At 37.1% G+C, this 24075-nt stretch overlaps 2 protein-coding genes across 6 annotated transcripts in view; both read right to left on the bottom strand.

Annotated features, from left to right (window-relative positions):
* Nucleotides 1-174: 174 nt before the first annotated feature.
* LOC132194866 (RB-associated KRAB zinc finger protein-like) lies at nt 175-4516 on the bottom strand. The gene is made up of 7 exons (XM_059616434.1): nt 4385-4516; nt 4239-4296; nt 3238-3800; nt 2516-2857; nt 1469-2187; nt 793-1158; nt 175-531 (listed from the first exon to the last, which is right to left on the bottom strand). The coding sequence occupies exons 3-7, from the start codon at nt 3796-3798 to the stop codon at nt 195-197; spliced, it is 2325 nt and encodes a 774-aa protein (XP_059472417.1). The 5' UTR covers nt 3799-3800; nt 4239-4296; nt 4385-4516; the 3' UTR covers nt 175-194.
* Nucleotides 4517-5296: 780 nt separating this feature from the next.
* LOC132194867 (zinc finger and SCAN domain-containing protein 10-like) overlaps nt 5297-24075 on the bottom strand; it is a 28787-nt gene continuing 10008 nt past the window's right edge. For 2 of the 5 annotated variants that reach the window (XM_059616437.1, XM_059616438.1), the window contains exons 2-6: nt 22722-23303; nt 22024-22146; nt 21811-21912; nt 21455-21511; nt 5297-11526 (exon numbers count right to left, since the gene is read on the bottom strand). In XM_059616437.1, coding sequence (XP_059472420.1) covers nt 10390-11526; nt 21455-21511; nt 21811-21912; nt 22024-22146; nt 22722-23294 — 1992 coding nt within the window. In that variant the 5' untranslated portion in view covers nt 23295-23303 and the 3' untranslated portion in view covers nt 5297-10389. The remainder of the gene's footprint in view (nt 11527-21454; nt 21512-21810; nt 21913-22023; nt 22147-22721; nt 23304-24075) is intronic. The other 3 variants (XM_059616436.1, XM_059616435.1, XM_059616439.1) reach the window with 3 other exon arrangements.

Consider the following 24075-nt stretch of genomic DNA (forward strand, 5'->3'; position numbering starts at 1 on the left):
AGAGGCTTTGTTATTGTATTCCAAGAAAGAAAAACTACATATGGGTCATGTAAATCAACATAAATAATAAGAATTTCAACTCTAAAAAGAAAAATAATAAATAAAAATGTCTTAATTTAAAACTAGGGTACTTTCATGATACAAATTTTCATGTTATATAATAATATATAATTTTGTTTTATTAATATTCACAACTATGGCTGGTCACTGGACGGAATAAAAATTTGAATGTTAAATTGTTGCTGGTCAGAGAGTGCAACTGAGATGGGCTGTTGTTCCTCTGCTACAAACAGTTGGTCCGAAATGTGTTGCTGCTCAGACTGGGAAGGCTTCTTATCCCTGTGCTTTTTGTTGCTGTGTCTGTTGAGGGAACTCTTGCAGCGGAAATTCGCGTTGCACTGACTGCAGAAGTAAGGCTTGTCCGAAGCGTGGCTCTGAAGGTGCTCGCTGAGGGCTTTGCTGCTGGAAAATGTTTTAGGGCACAAGTGACAACCATTCGAAGGGTTCTCCGAGTGGCACCTTTCATGGTATCTGAAAATGATTCAAAAATTTTCTTATTATTATATTTTTTTTCTAAATTATAATACGGGAGGATTAAAATAATTATATAAATTATGGGAGTCTCCTCTTCATTTCTTACTTTTACATTTCCTAAATTATTAAAGTGAGTGTTTGAAGCAATTAAATGAACAATTGGATCCCATTTAATTTAAAAAGAATTGAAAAATAAAAATTGAAATTGCCATTTTTTGAACTTAAAAAATTTGTTAAAAAAAATTTATGTAAAATTACTTCAATGAACTGCTGCGGAAGAATTTTTTAAGGCACTGTTTGCATTCAAGTTGCTCCTTGTTGACATCTTCATGGACCAGCTTCTTGTGTCTCTTCAACTCTCCCTTGACGCTGAAGGCCCTCTGGCAAATGTCGCAGATGTGCTGCTTTGTGTTGAAGTGCTTCCGTGCTATGTGATTCTTCAAGGTTCCACTGGTGGCGAAGAGCTGTCCGCACTCGGAACACCGGAGTTGCTTGTTGTGTATTTTCATGTGCGTCCAAAGGGCCTTCCTTGTGAATTCCTTCCCGCAAACCTCGCAGACCGACTCCTTTCTCGGTGGACCGTGCGTTTTCTTGTGATGATTCAGTCCCGTCTTCCCAACAAACCTTCAAAGATAAAGACAAATTTAAACTTTTTAGAATTTCATACAAAAATTAACAGATTCATAATTTTAAAAAACACTTTTTTATTATTATTATTATTTATTCTTCTCAGTCGATACAAAAAATTTCAAAATGGGAAAAACTTTTTATATGAAAAAAACTAGGCTCATAAAATGTAATGAGTTAAAATGTTGACATTTTAATCGCTCCTCTTAAATAGATTAATTTCCCAAAATAGTTTCCAATTTAGGGAAAGAAGTTTTAAAATATATGAGTGATTATTTCAAATTTTCAACTTAAAATAAAACCAAACCTTTTGCCACAAAATGAGCATTTGTAGGGCTTCTTGCCAGTGTGAGTTCTCATGTGCTCCTCCAAATAGTCTTTTCGTGAGCAGGTCCTCTGGCAAATATCACATTCGAACAAGGGCAGACTCGAATCGTGCAGTCTCATGTGCTTCCGGAGAGAGCAAGAAAGTGAAAAGGACTTCCCGCAGGTGGGACAAAAGAAAGGGTTGAGGCTGCCGGCTCGATGCTTGGCCTCTTTCAAGTGGGTTTTCAAGTCAGTCTGGGTGTCGAAAAGTAATCCGCACTGTTCACATTTCAGTTTGGACAGTGGGTGGTCGTTGCTCAGGTGATTCTTGAGGCGCTTCCTGCTGTAGAAAACGTTCGGGCAAAATTCGCACTGGTAGGTGAGCAGCTTGGAACTTTCGTGGGTTACGTCAACTGGCGCCAAAGCAGGAGGTTCCGAGTTTGCTTTTGGCTGAGGAACTTTCTCCAAAGTGTTGATAGGCGGCTCCAAATTTTCGACAGAGTTTATCGGCAGAAGGGTAAAGTCGATGAGACCCTCCATCACGGAGATGAAGTCCTGAACTCCACCCTGGTAAATCACCTCTCCGTAGTAGACGAGATCGACGAAAGCTTGGACTGATTCGAGGGCAAAACTTGACAGGAAAATCAGGCAGTGACGCCAATCGGGCTGATTGAAAATTGGCTGGAAGTACGGACTGACGCTGAGTATTGCACTGTGGACCTAAAATAGACATGAAAATTTTAGTTTAAGAAAAATATAAAATATTTATCATCATAGGAATAGGTTTTGAGTACTATTTAATGCAAAAAAATGTGGGACATCGAATTTTAAATTTGAAGAAATAAGAAATATTTGAACTTTAAGGAAAATTCTGTTGTAAAATTTAGGAAAATTGAATATTTCAATTGAATAAAAGAAAATGTATAAAATGCCATAACTATTTTACTTAGATTATTATTAAAAACAAGCTGGAATTAATTTACTCATAACCCTTTCCGAATTTTTTTGTGAAAAATAAATAAATAAAATAATGAGAAAAAACAAAAACCTTGAAAGTGTGATCGTTGCTAATGAGTTGCAGATCCGAGAGAGTTTCTCTGTCGAAGAGCGACTTAAAAAGCAGTCTTTTTGAAGTGTCCTTGTGCTCGTAGCAGGAAAGTCGCGTCGTTCCTTGTTTGACGACCGGTTGCCGCTCTCGGTGGTAGCCGAGTTCGGCGATGGTGTTGAACAGATCTTTGATGCCAAACATCTTGGCCAGCCGGCAAAGGTTGGTGGCGCGCGCCCTCGGGATTTGCACTTCGCCCTTGTAGCAGAATTGCAAAAGGAGCTCCACGTCTGCGGCTTCAAACTCCAGGAGGGCCACCAGGCTCGGCCTTACTGACAGCGGCGCCTGGAGCAATATAAGTTTTTTTAGTCTAAAAATGTGACGTGTTGTTTAAATAAATAAATGCAAAAATAACGTTAAAGGTGAATTAGTCCTGGCAAAATATTCTTTGATGAGTTGAGGAAGTTTTTCTAATTTATTTACAATACGTTATCTTTTTAAGGTTTTTTTAAATTAACTAAAAAAAACTCCACTCGCAAGAAGCTTTAAAAACTAATTATGAAGTTGAAATCCTCAAATGTATCTAACATTTGTGTTAAAATTAAAAGATTAAAAATTAAATAATTTTCAGACAATATTAACTTTTCAATTCATTTAAATTCTTATTTGGACTCATATTGGAAGATTTTGATTTCATTCAAAATAATAAAAATTGTGATCCACACCTGGAATAAAGTGTAAAGCTCCTCACTGGAAGCAGCCAGAATGGCCCAGTGCGCAAACACCTCATTTTCATCCCTCGTGATGATTTTCACGTCGTACGTTTTGTGTCTGGAGGCCCAAATTGTGTTCAGCACCTCGCACTTTTGCTGCTGGTTCATGGAAAAGTGCAGCAGTTCCTCGGACTCGAAGAAGTCGCCGAGCAGCTCCACCTCGAGGCTGGCCAAGACCTTGTTCATGCTCTCGAAAGTGTTGCGGGGCAGCGTGAGTTTGCCCGAGTAAAAGTAGTCGACGAGCCAGCGCACGGTCCACGACTCGGCGTCGCGCACCACAAAGTACGAGCCCGTCCGGCGACCCTTGGGCAACGCCTGCGCCACCTTGCTCAGCGCCGACAGGACAAAGTGGTTCGACGACACGATTTCGTGGTTGTTGAGCACCAAGAACGAGTCAAAGAAGATCTCCAGGCGGCGCAGGACGCAGAAAAGGTGGTCGAAGAAATTCTCCTGGCTCACGTAAAAGGGGTCGACGGACTGCGGGTCGCACCGGAGCACGTCGGACAAGTCCATGGCTAAAATAAAATAAGGAAGAATAAAAAGTGGAAGCAAGAAAAAGCTTGTTTAGGTTATCACATTTTATTTTAACAACTAATCACAAATTTCTTTGTAAATTAATCAATCTTTTCCATTTTGTACAACTAAATAATTTGTTTTTGACAAATTTGCGTTCACGACAAATTGGCCTTTTTCGCCTTTTCCAAATCCATCAGCGCGAGCAGTTCTTTCTCCCTTTTCTCCTGCAGATTCCGTTTGCACTTTTCGATTTGCTCGCGGTACATTTCGTTCTCGGGAGGGTAAACTTGCCGCCTTGTGTTCGTGACCCACTCTTCGAAAAGCTCGGGCTGATTGAAATAATGGAACAAGGCGACCGGGAAGGTCATGTACAGGGCCATTTTGCCCACTTCCAGCATCCAACCACCCATGTTCGATCGCGAGCAAATGCAAATTACCGATTGACTTGGAGGACGGCGAACCACAGAGGCAAAGACGACTTCTTCTTGTTTGCTCCTTTAAAGAGAGGAAAGCCAATGATTAGATTGAAAAATGCTACTGAAAGACTTTAAATTCAGTTAAGGTCGATTATTTTGGCATTTACCTGAGTTTAAATTGAAGAAATTCGATAAAAAGATCAGTTTTCTGAGCCAACTTTCACATCAACTCCACCATCAAAATGTTTTTGTTGACAACAGGAGGAAAAAACATGGCGGCTGCAGCTTTTCAAAGCATTTCGGCGCCAAAGCCACGTGCAACGGTGTCGTTCGCCAATGGTATCGAATCCTGCGTCGTGCATTCAGGTTAAAAATTCATACGGATAAAGGAGAAAGTTTTTTTGTATAATTTAAAGGATTAATTGACAAGATTTTTTTTATTATTAATTTTCAATGATTGGTTGATGAGTTTCACGTACGGAAGCAGAAAAATGGCACTTCAGAAAATTTAACTTTCTGAAAAAAATTCCATTTTATTTTTCAAAAAGCTCAAATTTTCACTTGCTGCCGCTGTATTTTTCATTGTTTATTAATCACTTTTTCTTTAAAAAATAATAATAATTCACCTCTGAAAATCATCATGTCGATTCAAAATTAGACGGGCTTAATTTTTCCCTATTCTTCCAAAGAAATTAAAATTAGCGTTCATTTTGAAAATTGAGCTCCAAGCTCTAAGTCTAAATTTCAAAGAAAGTGACATTGAACGTGTTCATACACGTGTGGATGTCGGGCGTCGCGAAATTGGACCAGAAAAGTTGTTATCAAATTCGTATCTCAAACCGAAAATTAAAAAAAGTCGATTTAGGAGTTTTTCGAAAATATTTTGTGTAATCTTTTTAACCTCATAACCATGTCCCTTGGTACAACCAAATAATTATGTTATTTTCAGAAAGTTATATTTTTCGACGTGCCATTTTCTGCGTCCATACGTTATTCTGGTCATTTATTATTATTTTTTAAATTGACAAAACATTACTTAGCTTATCAATTTGTTATCTCTAAGAATTATTAAATGGGTCGTGCGTGTTTTAAAAGATAATCTTGCTATATTCACAGTAAATACTTTTATTGCCATCGAAAAGAAATCCACAAATAACCATCAATCAAACAGTACAATTTTTATCGATTCATAATTCGTCATTTTTTTGTTTTCATCATCTTAAATATTGCTGCTGCTTTGAATGCGTGTTTGCGAGTTTATAAAAACTAGAAAAAATATCAATGCTGCAACTAATAGAGTTTGTTTGGCAGGTCACAATAAAATCAACCGATGTACATACGTAACACATTAGGACTTATACAGAAAATGTTTTTTTTTCTTTTATTGTTTTACTCTTTAACACTGAAACCCGTGTATGTGTGTGCTATATTTTTAGAATCTGAAAATTAAAATCTCGTTAGTTTTACACATAATTTTTTTTTTACAGTTTCATTTACTGTGATGCGCGGTAAGACAATAATTTCTTTGTTCACATTATTTTTTTCTTCTGATATGTTCTTCCAATTCTGTTAAAATTTTCTCAGCATCAGGAAGAATAATTTCATGTCAATGGCGAATTTTACAGCACTTTCGTTAATTTCAGGTTTTATTTTTTATTTGGCGACTTTTGCGCCAAATTTCGACTGTTCAATATGATTGCCAATGCAGGTCGTGTAAATTTCTTTTTAAGGGGCGGCGTTTCATTTTTTTTTTGGCAAAAGAGGAATTTTCCACTGCTTTTTTTATACACCAGAGAAAAAGAAATAAGTCATTTTTAATTTCGGTGGAAATTAACACAAAGTAAAAATAGTGAAATCAATGGCTAAAATGAGATTGTACATTTCCAGGAGCGCACGTTTTGCTCCTCGCCGTATTCACAGTAAAAAAGTTCTGAGGTAATCGATAGCTGATTGACTATTGAACGATTAAACAACTAAAAAACAACGACGTCAAATAACAAAGTGACAAAAATATAATAATATAAAAAGTTTGAATAAATTAATTAGAAAAAGTTGCTTATATATAGTAAAAAAGTACCTGTCTAGTTTCTAATCACAACAGCGAAAATTTCTCCTAATCAGAATTACGTACGTCTTCGTTTAAGTTTCATGCCGAAAAAGAAACACAGGGAGAATCACAAAAAAATTCGATCTATCAACATTGTGTCCGTCTCATCTTGGACACGATTGTTATACTTTTAAAAATATTTACAATGAAGAAGGTACCTGCTAAATGTTTTCTTATTAACATCTGCTGCTATATTAGTAGGGGGTAGTTGCGTGGGTCGTAGCGAGTGGTTAATTAGTTTATTGCGTATCAGGTAAGCCACCTAGATAGAGAAAGAGAAGAGAAATAGTTCGAGAGAGACGGTATTGTTCGGAAAAAGTGAAGCGGCGAAAATCTCACAACATTTTTCATTCACCTTCGGGACTCGAAAAAGAAAGTATTTGAAATAATTTTGAGCAAGATCCAAAAAGCTCAAACGAGTCCCAAGCACATTAAATTATTTGGCAAGAGTTTTTTATATTTTGATTAAATATTTCGGAAGTTAATTTTTTTTTTGTATTTTAGTAACGGGGGCAGAAAAGTTTCAAGGAGATTGAGAAAGAGAGGAAGCCTGTTGATTGTTTCAAACTATCTTTCGAGGTTCAATCAGCAATTTTCAGATTAGACTCGTTCTCTATAATAAACAAGGTTCGTCCCTAATGATTGATTAATTCGTTAATCATGACTGATGAATTTTCGCGTCGTTTTCATAGATCACATGCTAAGTTGCCTAAAAACTCCAGCCTTTTCATTGTTCGGATGATTGCATTCAACGGCGACAAACATCGATTTGAGTGGCTCTGACGTATCTCTTACATTTGTTTCTTTGTTTTTTCTCTTCAGTTATTATATCACTGTAACTAGTTTTTTAGAAGCTCCTACACACTGTGATGGGGACATTGAAGTTAATACACGTCTAAAACCACTCTATTTAACACCATACAATATCCATCAAAATATAATACACATCTCTGAAAATATCATCTGCATCTATTTTAATAATTTCTTCTTCGTCACACTAATTATAGATTTTCTCGCAAACCTTGCTTCTTTCTCCATTAATAAATTCTTCATGGCACACGCTTGCTTGCTTTCTATAAATTTTTTTCTCTCGTCATATCGTCGATTTTTGGTTCTAGATCTCTTCTTCGTAGACAGAGTTTATTTTATTTTTTGTTTCTCGATTCGTATGTGTTTTACTAAAATGGCACTTTGAAATTTTTATCATCAATTACATAATAATTATACATATTTCATTTTCGCTCGTGTTTGAACTCCTTCTTCTTGTGTCCGTATTGGCAGTTTGCGTAGCGTATAATTTTTCATTCATTGCGCTGTCAATCGAACAAACCAAAGTGAGATTTGGAAAATTTGTCATTCTTCGTCATCGTTTTTGTTTGTATATTATATCCTCTCATCATATCAGTTCTATATTGTCGTGCTCTCGATTCGAACGGAGTGGGACAGATGAAATCAACAACAGTACGGCAAAGTCGGCATGCAAGTTTGGAGGGTTTGACAAAAAACGAGTTTGCTGCATATTATAACAGTTTTCACAATAATAAAAGGCATCTATTTATGAGGTATCAAGCTGAAGCTATTGCATTATCGCTGGGGAGTTCCAAAGCGCGTCTCGTCATAATTTATAATATAATATTTATACATACGCGCTTGTCGAAAACGTTTCACAGATTTTTGGAAATCCCCTCGAGAAAGAGAGAGAGAAAAGGTGATAACGGCGTCACTATTGTTCTTGTAAATAATTAATCTTTCAGGGACAAACGTCTCGCAAAAAAGCATAAATATATTTAGAGAATAATTATGCGAGAAGTGCATCGGTGAAGTAATATAACTATGTAAATACATATGTCTTACAGTAGCGTATTGTTAAGTGTGAGTTTGTGTGTAAAGAGGATGAAGGAATCAAATTCGGAGGCGCACCTCCGACCAAAGTACAGAGGAAGTACATATTTCTGTCTAACAATAAGTGGATGCGAACAACGCTAGAATAGATTGGCTCATGACTGACCTCAGGTTTCAAATTAAGGTGGCGTGAGTCTCTCGTGCAAAATTATAAATGCACCAAGCAATGAAATGATACCGATTATAAGAAATAATAATGGGAAAATATTTTTGCGACACTGCTTCTTTAAATGCGCTAATTTTGTTTCAAACAAAAAAAAATATCATAAATATCCTCGTTATTAAATTTTAATAACTTTTGGTCCGATCAAACAATTGCAGTTTCCTTAAAAACTTCAAATTCTGAAGAAATAAAGATCTAAAAAACAAATTATCAAATTTTTTCTCACCAAACAAGCACATTAAATAGTTTAAGTTGAATTACTCCGCTTCTATAATTCAGCTCAAATTTGAGTTCTACATTGCAGTGATTATCTGAATAACCAAAATTATGCCAACCTTCCAATCTAAATAAATTTTTACCTTTCGTATTTTATACTCAATGCACCTCAACCAGAAACAGTTAAAAGTAGATTTTCTCATAATTTTACGTGAAATAATCCAGGAATTAAATTATTTTTTCTGTTGCCGATCATTCCTAGGTGTTCACATCCACTTTGTTGAAAGTGATTCTGCGGGAAAAAGTATGTAAGTTGTGTGTTGTTACTACCCAAAGATGAATATTATCTCGTACGTTACGTGGTTGTTGTGTGTTTTTCCGTCAGTATATTTATATCAGAATTATAATGGCTGCTGCTGTGTAAATTGTGTATCGATAGGAACCAACTGTTGCGTTTGGCCGGCGCGCCCAGCGGAGGAGCGCGGCGCGATAATCGCTCAAAACACAGTGGTGCGCCCGTCCGCCGCTGGACCGGCCGGCCAGTGTTAATAAATACTCAAAAATCAGTCGCATAACAAACGCAAAATTTCGCAGATCATATAACAAAAAGGAAAAGTCTCTTAACATTATAACTGCTGTAACAAAAACAGTTGCAAAATGTATGTAGTATTGTTCGTAAGAAAGAGATATAAAAACAAGTCAGAGGTAGATGAGATACAGCATAGTATGGTGTTTGTCGAATGTGTGTGAGTTTTTGTGTTTCATCATCATCATTATATATAATTACTGGTTAATGGTTGAAAAATATCGTTCCGGGACTTCGCCTGGAAGTCGTTCTGTCTGTCACTGTTAAAAATTCGATCGCAAAAGTAAAATAGGCCAATTCGAATGAGTGTGACAGTTACTTACACGTATTTGCATGCGGGTGCAAGACATTCATATAGATTCGGAAACGGATGTGTTGTTTGAAATCGGAGAAATATGTATGTGTGTGTGTATAATATTGTATATATATTAAAGTTCTAAGTAAGAATCGGATCACCAGTGAGCCTTTTGAGAGGTAGAAGCTATTTCGTTCTGTGGATGAATGAAATACATTATTATGAATGGTGGTGACCTGTGCCAAAACTACATTATTTCACATTTACGTAGAAAGGAAAATGAAAACTCTTTCGAAACGTGCAGAGGTGCATACGCAAAAGCAACAATTCCTGTTCTTCAGAAAGTAGAGTTTTACGAGTTTGAGATAAGAGAGGTTGAAAATGATATTTGCACATATAAACGGAAAATTACTTTTGCTGAAGATTAAAATTTGACCTCAATTCCAAAAAACTCAATTATAAAATTGCTTTGTGCAATTTTTTTAAATTAAATGGTTTGTAACAGAAATTTAAAATTCTTATCTTCAAAATCTAAATAAATTTAACAATTGAAAAATTAAAGTTACTTCCATTTTTACTCATTTTACTTAACGTTGACCTTTTCAGCCTCTCCTTTTCAAAATTGAAAAACTCTTCTGTTGCGGAAAAACTTTCAATCCAAAGTGAAGACACCATTTCAAGTCTGCAGCTCACTTCTTAATTTTAAACATTTCTGTACGTATATATACCTAAAAGTCTCAAATTTGGCAGTTAAAACGAACTACAAAGTCATTTTGGCACACGGTCTCAAAACTCAACCTTACAAACTAATATCATGTGTGTTTATGTACGCAACGTCCTCAACACCCACGCAGGTGGGCCGCTCGGAATGAGAGAGAAAAAGGAAAAAAAATCAACTTGTGCTTAGTGTGAATTGTTGAGGTGGGTGGTGAGGTGCTTGGACAGATAGTCGGCCCTGGCGAAGCACTTGCCGCAGATGTCGCAGTGGTAGGGCCGCTCGCCGGTGTGGATGCGCAGGTGGCGGTTCATGTCGCTCTTGCCGCCGAAGGCGCGGCCGCAGAACTCGCACTCGAACGGCTTCTCGCCGGTGTGCTTGCGCACGTGCAGCTTGAGGTTCTCCTTGGAGCGGAACGACTTGTGGCAGAAGACGCACGTGAACTTGCGCTGCACGTCGTCCAGCTTCAGCAGGTTGTACAGGGAGGACGGCTCGGCGGCCGGCGCGCTCGGCGGCGCCGAACTGGTCGACGCGCTGTTGTTGTTGGACGAGGACGAGGACAACGCCAGGGCCATGGCCAGACTGTCGATGTCCTGCTCGGACTCTTGTCCCGAACACCGTCCGACCGCCTCGTTCGAGCTGGTCACGTGGTTGTCGGGCGCCTCGAGGCCGCCGGGCTGCTCGTCCTCGGACTCTGCCGGCGGGGGCGGAGGGGCCGGCTGGTGGTAGAGGCGGGCCAGCAGGACGGCGTCGTCGGCGTCCGAGCGTCCGGGCGGCTGCAGACGCTCCACGGCGTGGTTCAGTCTGTGCTTCTTGAATGACTTGAGGTAGCGGAACTGCATGCCGCAGATTTCGCAGCGGAACGGCTTCTCGCCGGGCAGGCGCGCCGTGTGGTTCTGCTCGCGGTGCTTGGCGTACGCCGACTGGTACTTGTAGCACTGACCGCACTGGTCGCACTTGAACGGCTTCTCGCGCGAGTGCAGACACAGGTGCTGGTCCAGCGGCATCGACGCCGGGAAGTGCGCCATGCACAGCGGACACTTGACCGTGGCGCCGCCGTCGGCGACGCCGCCGCCGGCGGCCAGGAAGCGCTGCAGCGCCTCGCCGCCCGTCTGCAGCAGGCTGGCCAGCGAGGCCGCCGGCTGGCCGTCGCCCACCGTGATGGTCGGGATGCCGCCGACGCCGTTCGAGATCGGGAAGGGGAACGGCAGCGGCGACGACGGCGCGCTCGACGAGTCGCGCCCCGGCGGCGGCGACGGCGAAAATGACGGCGGCGACGTGTAGCTGCCCTCGATGATCATCACCTCAGGAGACGTGATGTCGTCCTGCAAGAAACACGCATGAATGAGAATGCAGTTTTATTAAATAATTAAATATAAATTAAAAAGGAAAAACGATCAAAGCTGCTCTGTTGAAAATTCTATATGATTTATGAGGAACATAATTATAACAGTAATTAATTCAGAGAAGCAACAGTTTCAGCGGCAAAATCAGGTTTAGATTGTTAAATGATTTATTTGGTTAAGTTCAAATATGCAGGAAACCATCACACCGACGCATTTTACTTCAAATAGTGGAAAATATGATATTTATTTGCATCTAAACATAGATTTCACAAGTCAAATGATCATTCTTGAAAATGTTTTGCTTTATAATTCATGTTTGAATTAACCATAATAATAACTGAGCTGCAATCAATTTTTTTTCATGTATGACTTTAGTAGAATAAACAACAACATTGCAACTTAAGAAACAATTTCTTGGAAGAAATGAATAATTGATTAAATTGCCTTTTAGGCCATTTATGTATAAATACAAACAATAAAATACACCTTTTGACTTAAAGACAAGACCAAAATAATACCTATGTGTGTATTAATATGAAAATATTAATATAAAAAATCAAAAAAACATATATTTCTTTAAAATTTCAAAAAATATAAAATAATTATATTAATATGATATTTATTAAAATATGTAGCTTTATAGACGTAATGTAATATTGCAATTAAAAATAAAGAAAAGCATTTAATTTATATTTTTTTCTTCCTTCTGTAGTGGGGGTTGCAGGCAGATTAACTGGTATTTTACCAGTTATTTTTTTTTGCATGAGGACATCGCCCGTTTTACTTGAATTTTCTAATGATTTGTATAAATTAAATTAAAAAAACAAATTAATTTCAACTCGAGAATCTCAGGATTTGCGGGATTCAAAAATTCAACTGTGAATTTTAATTTTCATTAATTAATTTAGCTTTTTTTATACATTTTTTATTCTTTCCCAGACAAAGGAGATCACTGCTGGTAAAATGGTACCAAAATTTGCGACGTGCATCCAAACATGCGTGCCAAAAGTCATTATAATTGATGAAAATTCTTAATTAGTCTTGTTTCAAACTAAAAAATTATTCTGAAACTGCTGCTCAATTCTGAACCTGAATTTTTAAACCTTCAATTTTTTTTTAAATGAACATAAATAATCAGCACCTAGGTAGTATTTTCATTTTGAATTTACAAATTTTGTGTTATAAAGTTTAGGAAATTTTTGTACTCAACCATTCAAGAGAAATCATGCACCACACTGAAAATAAGAGCAACCTAAGAATAGGCGCATGCGTCAGGTTGCTGAAGAACAAAAAAAAAAGAGTAAAACACAATCTGACATGGAATAAATATTGAATATTTTGAGGAACCTTTGTCAAAAAACACAAAGATGCGAATCCATTTACAGTATTTTTTTTTTATTCTGTCAAAAATCTTTTACATCTATGATATGCATTTGTGTTTGAAAGAGCATACTTTTATTGTTATTCTCAAGAAGAATTATTCAATTATTTAAATAGAAACAAACAAGCATTGAATATGGGCAAATCATATAAGATGGACATTACAGTGTAATCAACTATCGACTTAAAACTGAAGGATGCACATTATTAATTAAGTATGACAGTAGAAGCGGAGGGTGCGTGTGTACAAAAGTGGTCACTTTTCGATTCGAATACACAAACGATAATATCAAATCGAATCAAAAAGAAGAATTAAAAAAAAAATCATCAAACAGGGCGGCACAAAATCTGCGGGACAAACTGAAATTCGAAGAACAATTAACGGCGTCAATGGATTTTTCATTTTTTATTTTTTGCGTGAGTGTTTGCGTACAAATTTATGCTCTTCCATACCTCAACACGATGTTACAAGCTTGCATCATCACATTCTATCACAGAAGACCTCGGCCCAATTCAGTCAATTATACATTATTTCATCGTTTTTCGAGTGTCAACTTCATTCAATTTTTGGACCCCATAATACATATTATAGAATCAATAATTCAACAATAACTTCGAAGCCTACAGCACAATTCACGTGAACAAGTTAAATTAGTACAACTAATAACCACGCAGTTAAATATGGGGCTGCGAAAAAACGTGACAATTTCATTTTTTTTCTGCTCACATACACGTACAATATGATGTCAAATCATAAGACACTGTGGCTATTCGTTTTGCTTTTAGACCTAAATTTATTGCAACGATTATTTCCGAAGTGCGTGGTTCGCGTTTTCACAAAAATTCGCAAAAGAATAAAAAAATTTGACTAAATAATATATAATTCAATTTTTAAATCGCCGAAAATTCAGCTCATGTCAATAAACGAAAACTTAACAAATCTGTCAGCTTCCTTTAAATAATTTGGTATAATTTTTAATCAACATGCACAAGTCTCTCGTATTTTAATTTTCTTTTTAATTGATTACGCAGTGCAGAACGTTTATTATCTCGTGTTGAAGGTGTGTCTGTGTCTCGACCAGCGACGCTTTTCTTTCTCTTAATGCCAATTGCCATAATTTCCAACTTGACAAATCACACGCTTAGAAAAATACATACTTTACTCTCTCGATTCATTATTATCGTCGACTTTTAATTTTTACAAACGTTTTTTTAGAGTGGAAATAACAGCGCTCAGTTTTCTTCTGTTCCGGTTATTTTAGACACAGCCCTTGTAACATCCCTCGTCAGCATGATTTTTGCTCTCGAATCTTTTTTTCAATTTTTCAATTAATTAATTTTAGTCTCCAAGTATATGATTAGCACCTGACTATTATAATATAATATCTTTAGAAAAATTTGCGCTAGATTATTGTTGTTTTTTTTTCTCCAAAAAAGTTGCGCGGTGCTTATCCTTGTCTCGATTTTTAATTTTACTTCAAACAACACGGTTTCCTAGCTAACACGTACATAATAGTAATTTTAAGTGATTACAGCTTATAAATTTTGAATGGAGTCGAGCGGTCTCTCTCTCTTTCGGGCGGACGGCGCGGGCCAACGGCTGAGCTCGGCGGCCGAAAAAAAAACAATCAGCAACACTCAGTGAATATCTAACAAACTCGCAAGGCACAATATCACAAACTGCGAATTCATCGATGGTGCCATGTGCGTAGAGTCAGTCCGGTTGTAAAAACTATAAATCGTTTTATTGTTACCCACGTGTGTAGCAATAAAATTGTATATATTTTGACAAATTAATCAGTTTGAGTATTAGTGCAGAATCGCGGGTTGTATTTTACTTCGGAACAATGGCAGTGATATCTGCTGCGTTTGGTGGGTTTACCTCTTTAAAATAGCTCGGTGATCGCTGTCGATATGTGTGCTGTCTGACACGAAATCCCTTCCGATTTCTTTCTTATATAAGATTATTTAAACCGTCTTCAGCCGCAGTAAAAATATTATGTATGCATACGAAGCCACAAATGCGGCAATCGTTTGATTTGCTTTCTGTGTTTTTTTTTCGTCTACAAAGTAGTGAATGTTTTGATGTGGACCCTGTTTACCAGTAAGATTTTTGTTTAATTTTTTTTCATCGTACCAAGTGGGGAAAATACACGTTTTTCAACACGACAAGTTCGGTGGGGAAATCAAAAAATCGATCTCTGTCTGAAAAAGGTTTCGGGAATTGACCAAAGGTGAAATTTGACTTGCTTTCTGCTTTATAGGCACTTTGATATTTTCCGCACATCTGGTATATGTATGTATGTATGTGTGTGTGTAAACTCTCTACAGCTGATGACAACGCAAACGTTTTAAAAATATAGAAATCCGCCGCCGAGAGCTGTGGCCCGAGGGTCCGCGCCCGTGTTTTTATCATTTTTTAATCCCTTAATTTTTTTCATTGCGATATTTACACGGTCGATATGCTAATCAGCTAAATATGTAAAAATCCTCCTTTACACGATCATTTGCTTAATTATCAGTTAACAATAGATACAGTAGATAATAGTCAGTGTCGAGTATCGAATAGAAAGGCCTAAATGATTATTACTTTTATTATTGTTAATTAATTAAGCTATGCCGCTATTGCCTGTGAGAGTGAGAAAAATGTGTGTTGTGTGACCTTATTTGAGATTTTTTTGCTGATTTTTCTTATTGTTCGTTCTAAGGGTTTCATGCTGGAAACGCTCTCTCTATTTTAATGTGGTAATAATAACGTTGTTTAAGTGTATGTGTGTGTGTGTGCTTTGCCCGAGGCGAACGGAAAGTAATCCAACGAGGAATTTTTTTTTTTTGCTCTATATAAATACACCCAATTAAAATAACACTCAAGTCATCTCTATCAAAATATTCGTATATGTATGTGGCTGGTAAAAAACTGCTTTGCCTTTGGAGAGGTCAAGGTATTTATGTGTGTGAGTGTGTTTTTGGTACATATACGAAAAATATACAAAGGTACGTTACATTATTGCTCTCAAACTGAATAAGTGTATTCAAACTTGATTGATTGTTCTAATTATCCTTGATGCGAGTGACGATTGTGATATTTATGTATGTTTATTCGAGTATATATTAAAATGAACAGCTTTTTTAAGCCGGTGTGTGTGTGTGTGTGAGAGTGAGAGATTTTGTGTGATATTCTACAGCCTCGTGGTGTTATTTTCAATATACTTATGCGTCGAAATTTAGAAAGACAGACCAGACACAGAGAGAAGGCGACAGAACGGATAGAGACACGCTTTCTATATTATATAGCATTAAGTCAGTGGTGATTACACGCAATTAAGTTCAATAATTAATATATTGCCCATATAACAGTAGTCTTTTGCCTCTCAAACAGCTTGCTAATCTTCATTGTTTTTTTGTTTTCAACGACAAAAACACACGAAAACCTCGTCAGATAAAACTAAAAAACTCAAATTAACTCAGACCATTTAATTAATTTAATATTATTCAATAAATAAATTATAATAACGCATGAATTATTATACACTTGCGTCGTCTTTAGAATGTGCATTTCGTATTTAGTCTGATCGCGTGAAGTGGCTCAATCATTTCACCGTTTTAACGCCGAGTTTGTTTGTTAGTTTTTTTGCCTATTGTTTTCGTTCTTTCACTAACAGAGAGCATCGTGGATTGAGGAAATTGATATAAATAAAGAACCAGCCTGTCCAGGTGGTCTCAACCCATAGTTTGTGTGTTAGATTCGCGGTCGTCGCATTTTGTATTGTGTGCTGCAGTCGTTTCTTTCAAAGAAAAACTAAGTAGAACGGCTTTGAAAAGGCAAAACTTTGGTATCCACCTGGATCGGTAGGCTACAGAGGCAAACTAATCTAAGCAAATGTTACACAAAATTAAAAGTTATCCACCCAAAATCGTCTTAAAATTTATACACAGAAAAAAAGAACTATTGTATTTTCATTATGGAATGGCAAACAAAAAGATTCAAAGGCTAATTAAATTAAAACCTGTTCTACTTTGTCTACAAAAAAACATTATACTATTTTAAACTTGTAGGTCCTTCTAGTAGGAAGAGTTACATAGGGAGTTTGCTTTCCTTTTGCATTTGGGAGGATGTGTGTTGTGGTTTATGTGCTTTTCAATCTAAAAAAATTGATGATGCTAATTGCCGGCGGAGCAAGTTAAAAGTAGCCATTTATAATTAAAAAACGATTTTTTTTCCTCGCGAAAGCACCTCGCACTACACATTTCAAATCAAACGCAAAGTGGTGGGGGTTAATTAAATAAATTAAGTTTGCGCAGAACATTCTCCTCAACTTCTTCATTTCAGGAACTTTCTTGATAATGTATGGTTTTTCTTGTCACTCTCCAAGAAATTCACATTTTTTTTTCTCGTATGACTTACTAGGAATTTTGCACATATAAGATTTTTTTAATTAAATTAAAAATGGCATGAATAAGGCAGCAAACATTAATTAGGAATAAGTATAAGGGAGTATTTTAGTTTTCAACCTTCTCAAGCATGCGAGCGAGTGGCTCATCAAAAAGCGATGACGGCGCCACTGCCATTTCCCCTTTCTTTGATGACGAATTTCCCAAGATCGAATATAAAAACAATTAAATTATCACAAGAAATATATATAGCTGGTGAACGTAACTTGAAATTAATAATAAAAGATATCATCGATCAATTCCATTGGCCGTTTAAAGCTAATACTGATCTTGTTTTTTTGAAAAGTATAACAAATTTTCGTTTAAAAATATCACAAAAGTGCCAAATCGAGTAAAGATAAGCCTCGAGTCCGATCAATTTCCGAGATATAAAATTTCTTTCACAACTAAATAACCAACAACGACGACTTGCAACAATTTCTTTTATACTAGGAATGTTTCGGTTTGCGTGATTCGTGTATTATTTTTCAGTAATCGATGGCTTCTGACAGCTCTACACTTTTAAATTGGAATTGTAAATACGTATTTTTTTAGTCAAGTCACTTAAATCTCTCATGGATTCATGGAAGATCTATACAGGGGGCCAATTGTGAAATCTATTGCTTTTGAGATGGTGTGTTTTATTTTTTAAGTTACGCGCGGAGAAACGAAAACGAAATTGAGTATTGACGACTTGCTGCGCGCGAGACGAAAATTTACATCATCAGACACTCAACTCGCTTTTCCCACCAACTATGTATGAGAAAAAAAATCAGAGAGGGAAATGCAGTTATTTTTAACAAAGTAAAAAGTGGTAGTACTTCCATTCAGCAGTTCTTAATTATATCTTGAGATCCTAGTCCGTGTTTGTGAATCACAAAGTGCTTCATTTGTTAAATCTTAATAAAACAAAGCCTTCTTTTCACATCTTAATAATCTCAAAATTATTTCTTTCTCATTTTTCTCTAGTTAATTTCCTTGGTCTGCAGCCTTCAAAATTATATACGTTCTCTAATTCACTCATTTTTTTTTTCAATTGAATAATTAAATTAATTAAGCTTCTCAGAACTGATAATGCACTACAGCGCAGTCGCCTCGCAATTATGTACCGAATTCAAAGCGGTGTGTGAGTGCAATCTCATGTGTGAAACTTAAACGTCCTCTCTCGTATATATAAAGATATAATTTAATTCGGGGTGGGGTGATTCGGGGTTCCTATCATTTTAACTCACTAACAAATAATCCTAGTTATGTGTATGTGTTGTGTGTGTCAAGAACTATCACAGCTTAAAAAAGAGCCGGCACTCTCGGATAATTCTGAATATCCGCGGCTCGTCTCTTTTGTTGCATATTATGATGTGTCTTTAGGGTCACCTACCCAGTTTGTCGTTTTTTTCCATTTTAAATTCCGTTTTTGATAATGTTGTTTTTATATAAAAAAGGTTAATTTCCGTTTTTAAATTTTTAGTGTAAATTTCGGGAGGGACGCGCCCTCGAATAAACTAATAAAATTATTCAATAACCAACCAAAATAGTCAACTTTTTTTTCCAAAAAAATAATTCGTTCTAACAAGAGAGAGATAGGTTTGGCCAAATCCTCAAAGATTTTGCTAAAAACAACAAAAATTTGTTTCGCCAATCATCACGAAAATAGGACTAGATGAATTTGCTTGTTGTTGTCGAATGCGTGCGCCGAGTTGCTCGTTGCGGGTGCGGTGCGACACGGCAGTCAGTTAACAACTCTCATTTCTACGCTTAACAACTGGGCAGAGATGTCTCGCGGGTACCTTTGATTGGCGGTGCTCGCCAGAGGAGAACTATATCATAAAACCTGGGAAAGGGGCATTGCAGGCCAAAGGACAGCGGCGGTCCTCCAAAGGGCAACAAGACACACAAATTTTTACGAAAAAAAATTTGAAAGAATCAAAAGACCGTTTAAAACGATTCATGATAATAATTTCAATTTAAATCTATTGATGCAATGTTTGAGAATTTTGCTTAAAATTTCCTAAATAATGATACAGATTTCTACTAGGAATTGATTAATTTTAAATTCAGTTTTCTGGACGTTTCAAATAAAACAATAGATTTGAATTAGGAGTTCTAAATTACAAAAAAGTAATAATTTGATCAAAAAAATTTTAAATTATCTATTATTATTTTAGCATTCAGTTCTTTTGTTTTGAAAACTTAAAAAAACCAGTGAATATTTTCCTTTCAGACAAATTGCATCGGTCAAAGGAAATAAAAATTTGTGAGTTCATTGATAAGAAAAAAATCGCTTTAAACTTGTTGCGGCCTTGGGGTCACCGGTGTCGATTTGGGGCTGCGCAACCCGCGCTCTACGGGGGCGGCGTTCTTGATAAGGAACCTAACGGTGGGGGCGGGTGGGGCGGCTGCTGCGACGTCGACTCGGAGGCGTCGACGGGGCTCGGCGAGAGAAACTTCCTCATGTACTTGGGGTAGTGGGTCTTCTCGTGCGCCTTGAGGATGGTGCTGCGCGAGAAGGTCTTGCCGCACAGGGCGCACCGAAAGGGCCGCTCGCCGGTGTGCACGCGGCAGTGGTCTTTCATGTGGTGGCGCAGCTTGAACGCTTTGCCGCAAAAGGAACACTTGAAGGGCCGGTCGCCGGTGTGCGCCGGCAGGTGCGCCACCAGCGCGCTCACGTCCGGAAACGCCTGGCCGCAGAACTTGCAGACGACGGCCGAGCCCTCGGCCGCGTCCACGGCCGACGAGCCGGCCGACGACGGCGAAAAGTCCAGTTTGAACGGGCTGAAGTCGGACTCGGCCGGCAGACCGAGCGCCGCCGCCGCCGAGGACGAGGTCGACGCCGAGTCCGACTTGAGCTGCGGCCGGAAGTGGTTGTCCAGGTTGAGCGGCTCGATGGGCGCCGTGGTCGGAGGCAGGAGGAAACAGGGGTCGCGGTACTTGAGCGAGTCAAGACTGTGCGACAGTATGTGCCTGGTTAACTTGCTTTGATGCGGGAATATGGCAGCGCAATACATACAGGAATACAACTTGTTTGGTAGACTTTTATCCCCTCCCTCTTCGCTATCCTGCAACAAATAAACATCAACTTCTTTTATCCAGCCCTGGTAAGGTTTTTTGGTTTGTTTGCAAATTTTCAAAAAACTGTTTATAACAACATGAGAGAAATATATAGAGAGATTATTATATATATAAATGTGCTCTTTTTACATGTAAAAAGGTTTGAGAGTACGTTATGCAAGCAAGGGAAGAGATTGATTTTTTTTTTCATTGCAACTTGCTCGTTTCTTTTTAATATATTCATTTTACCAAGTTATGTATAGAGAGAGAGAGAGATAATGACTATAATTAATTTTCATTACTGATCAATTGACTGACTGATTTTTTGCCTCAAGGATGGAGTCGAGATTGCGAAAAGAAAGAAGTTGACGTTCATTTGTCCAAAAATCAAAGCAGGATATATATAATTATGTATATTGACCGAGACTTTACAATCAAGGGAGTTGAGATCTCAAAGTTACCTCACAAAAAACACAAAAACCAAAAAAAGATATATAAATGTATGTAGAGTATATATATAATATATATTTATAGATATGGTCAAAAGAGACAGTCATTTGACACTTTGAGTTTGCACTTCCAGTGACACAAATGCATAAAACGTAGACTCAAAATCTCAGAATGGGCGGCCATTTGGAGAAAATGAAGGTCAACTTCTAACAAACTTAAAAACAAAACAACAATCAAAGTCATCACATACGTATATATAATAATTTAAATGCAAGAGTACTTTTTTTTAGATTGATACGTATGTAGGCCTCCCTAATTTTTGACAGTTATTTATTGTGTGTTCAAATGTGTGTGTATGTTTTTGTGCTAAAAGGAATTTGCACATCGCAAATAGCACGATGGTCTCCACTCAGCGGATTTTTACTGATTCAGTTAGAGGAAGTTGAAAGGTATTACCAAAGAATCTAATTCAACGGATTGATTTAATGAAATATAGCTCGGGAGAGAGATTATAATAATAATTGCCAAGAATGTTTCACTAATGGGTATAATATGTGGAGCTGATGTATGCAAATTATCAACTGGCGAGTTTACATACCGAAGTTTTATTACGCCATGACATCCATGGGAAAAACATCATGAAATTTCGGTTCCTCTGCAGACGGGAGTTTGAAAATACATAAATTTAATTGTGCGGTTGTTAAATATAGCAAATTTCCTATTCTATTCTCTTTTAACTTTGTTCTGAGTGGGTTAGTGGAAAAAGTAGTCCTTTCCTTTTTATCCAAAAAAGTAGTTCTTTGACTCTCGAAATAATTATTGAACTCTTGACAAAACATGCTTGACATGCATTCCAAAGATCATCTCAGATATGTATCGATTTTTCAGATAATAAGAAAAAGAGAGAAACTGAAAATAATAAAAAGGTTGCGAAAAAGTTTGAGCAAAACTTACAGGATCTAAAGGTGGTCTATACTCTGATGAGCCTTCCCCCGTTGTGCTTTTGTCGTCGCCAGTACTGCTCCGTTCACCCCAATCAACTTCTTTCTTCAAAGACTGCAAGTGCACAAAGACGTATTTTAATTTTGCTCTTTTCAAAGACGCGCCGGACGCGACTCAAAGTCCGACGTGTCTCGCGCCCAACGGCGTTTTTATTCAGGTCCTCACCAGTGGCACTTGTTGGACTGGTAACAACCCCGAAGGTCCTGGTATTGGATCCGACCTCGGCGATGTTAAGCCTCCCGGTGGTTCGCCAGGTATTGCATGTGGTCCAGGGGTTGTTTCTTCACTCTGAAATTTTAGAATCGATAAGGAAATTGTTCTCTATTCAACCACTAAAAATAAAAATTCAATAAAAATGATATACAGCATTATTAAAATTAATAATATTTTAAATTTAAATAAAGGTTTTTTAAATTAAAAAGTTATTGGAAATAAGAAGATTTTGCAAAATTAAATAATAAATTTAAATTTACTTCTAATTTATTAAAAGTAAATTTATATTTATTATTGAGGTAATGTCCCAGAAGAAGGAGACGAAGGAGTTTAGATTTATTTTAAACTGGTTGTATTGGTCACTATTTTATAAAACAATTTACACTGAAGTAAAATTAAATCATTATTGTTTTTACAGAAAACTTCTTCACCTTCTTTTACGTTAAATTTAATGAAGAACGAGAATTAAAAAAAAAAAAAAAAATTGAGAAGGTTAGAGAATTAATCGATTAATTTTATGATTCCCTTCAATTATAAAAAACTTAATTTCCATTCTAACAAAAAATATTTCAATCTACAGAAATGAATTTTTTTTTAAAGGAATAAAATTTAATATGTCATTTTTATTTAATTTGTAATAAAAAATTAACCTCTTGCATGGCTTCGTCCTCGTCCTCTTCATTCTCACTGTCGGATGAGGTCGGAGGGCCCGAGTCATGTCTGCTGCAGGGGGCGGGAGGGGTGGGTGCGGGGGTGGTTTTCAGTTCGAGCGGCTGAGGTGAGGGGGCGTCCGGCGGCGGCCGCTTGGCCGTCTCGAGGCTGAGCGGCGTGGCCTCCGGACTGGCGCACGCCCTCTTCTCCACGCTGGCCGTCATCTCGACGAGGCCTTTGACCCTGAGGCTCTCGGCCGTCTGCAGGAGGGCCGACAGCTGGCCGTACTCGACGTTGACCTCGCCCTTGTACATGAACTCGAGCAGCGTCTTGAGCTCGGAGAACTTGACGTCCTTGAGGATTACGATGGGGTGTCTGTCCGGGTGGTCGACGAAGAGCGACTGGAAGAAGGACGAGCACGCCGAGAGCACCACCTTGTGCGCCCTGAGCGAGTGGCCCTCGCACGCCAGGGTCACGTCCACCAGCGACTCATCCTGCAGCAGCTGATTGAACACCCCCAGCAAGTTGCTCTGATGATTGTTCCACCGGAGGCAGTACTGTTCGCTTCCCATGACTATACCCTGCAACAGCAATACACACAAATTTTAAAATTTTATTCAAAGTATAATTTTCATAAAATTATGTCAAAGAGAATTGAGGAAAAGAGCGCAAATAATTTAATTTTTATTGGAAAACAAATACTTTACTGAAACGGAATTAAAATATTCAACTCCTAAAACCTAAAACCTTCTATTTTTGTGACACTGTCAAGAATGAAAACAACTTACATGTACTTAAACTAATAAGTAGATTAATTAAAACTTGAATATAAAGTTATTGTTTATTTTTAACGCTGAAAAACAATTTTAAAATAATTAATTCCATTTAATGAGGATTTCCCATTCCTCAAACTTCCTAAATTACAATTATATTATGCATAAATTCAATAATTCATAATCATAACAAATTATTTTTTCAATTATATTGAATCAACACATCATATTATCTTTAAAAAGAAAATATTTCATTATAATTATTATTATTAATTTTTTATAAAATTTACAAATTGTTTCTTCCATATGTGAGAAGGTTCAGTTTTTAAAAAAACAGAGAGAAATAAATGATCAATTAAATGAATTTATAAAAATACAAAATACACCATCAAAACGAAAGCCTACAGTGCAACAAATATAGAAAAAGGTTCTAAAATATAATAATATTCATTATACTTTAAAATAGTTATTTAACTATATTTTATTTTAATAATAATTTTATTTCATGAAAATAAAATTTTTATTTTTATTGTTTTAAATATTTAATATCTTTATATAATTTATTTTATCTATTTAAATA

The sequence above is a fragment of the Neocloeon triangulifer genome, unplaced genomic scaffold (assembly GCF_031216515.1).
Source record: "Neocloeon triangulifer isolate White Clay Creek 2 clone unplaced genomic scaffold, ASM3121651v1 ptg000008l, whole genome shotgun sequence".
NCBI lineage: Eukaryota > Metazoa > Arthropoda > Insecta > Ephemeroptera > Baetidae > Neocloeon > Neocloeon triangulifer.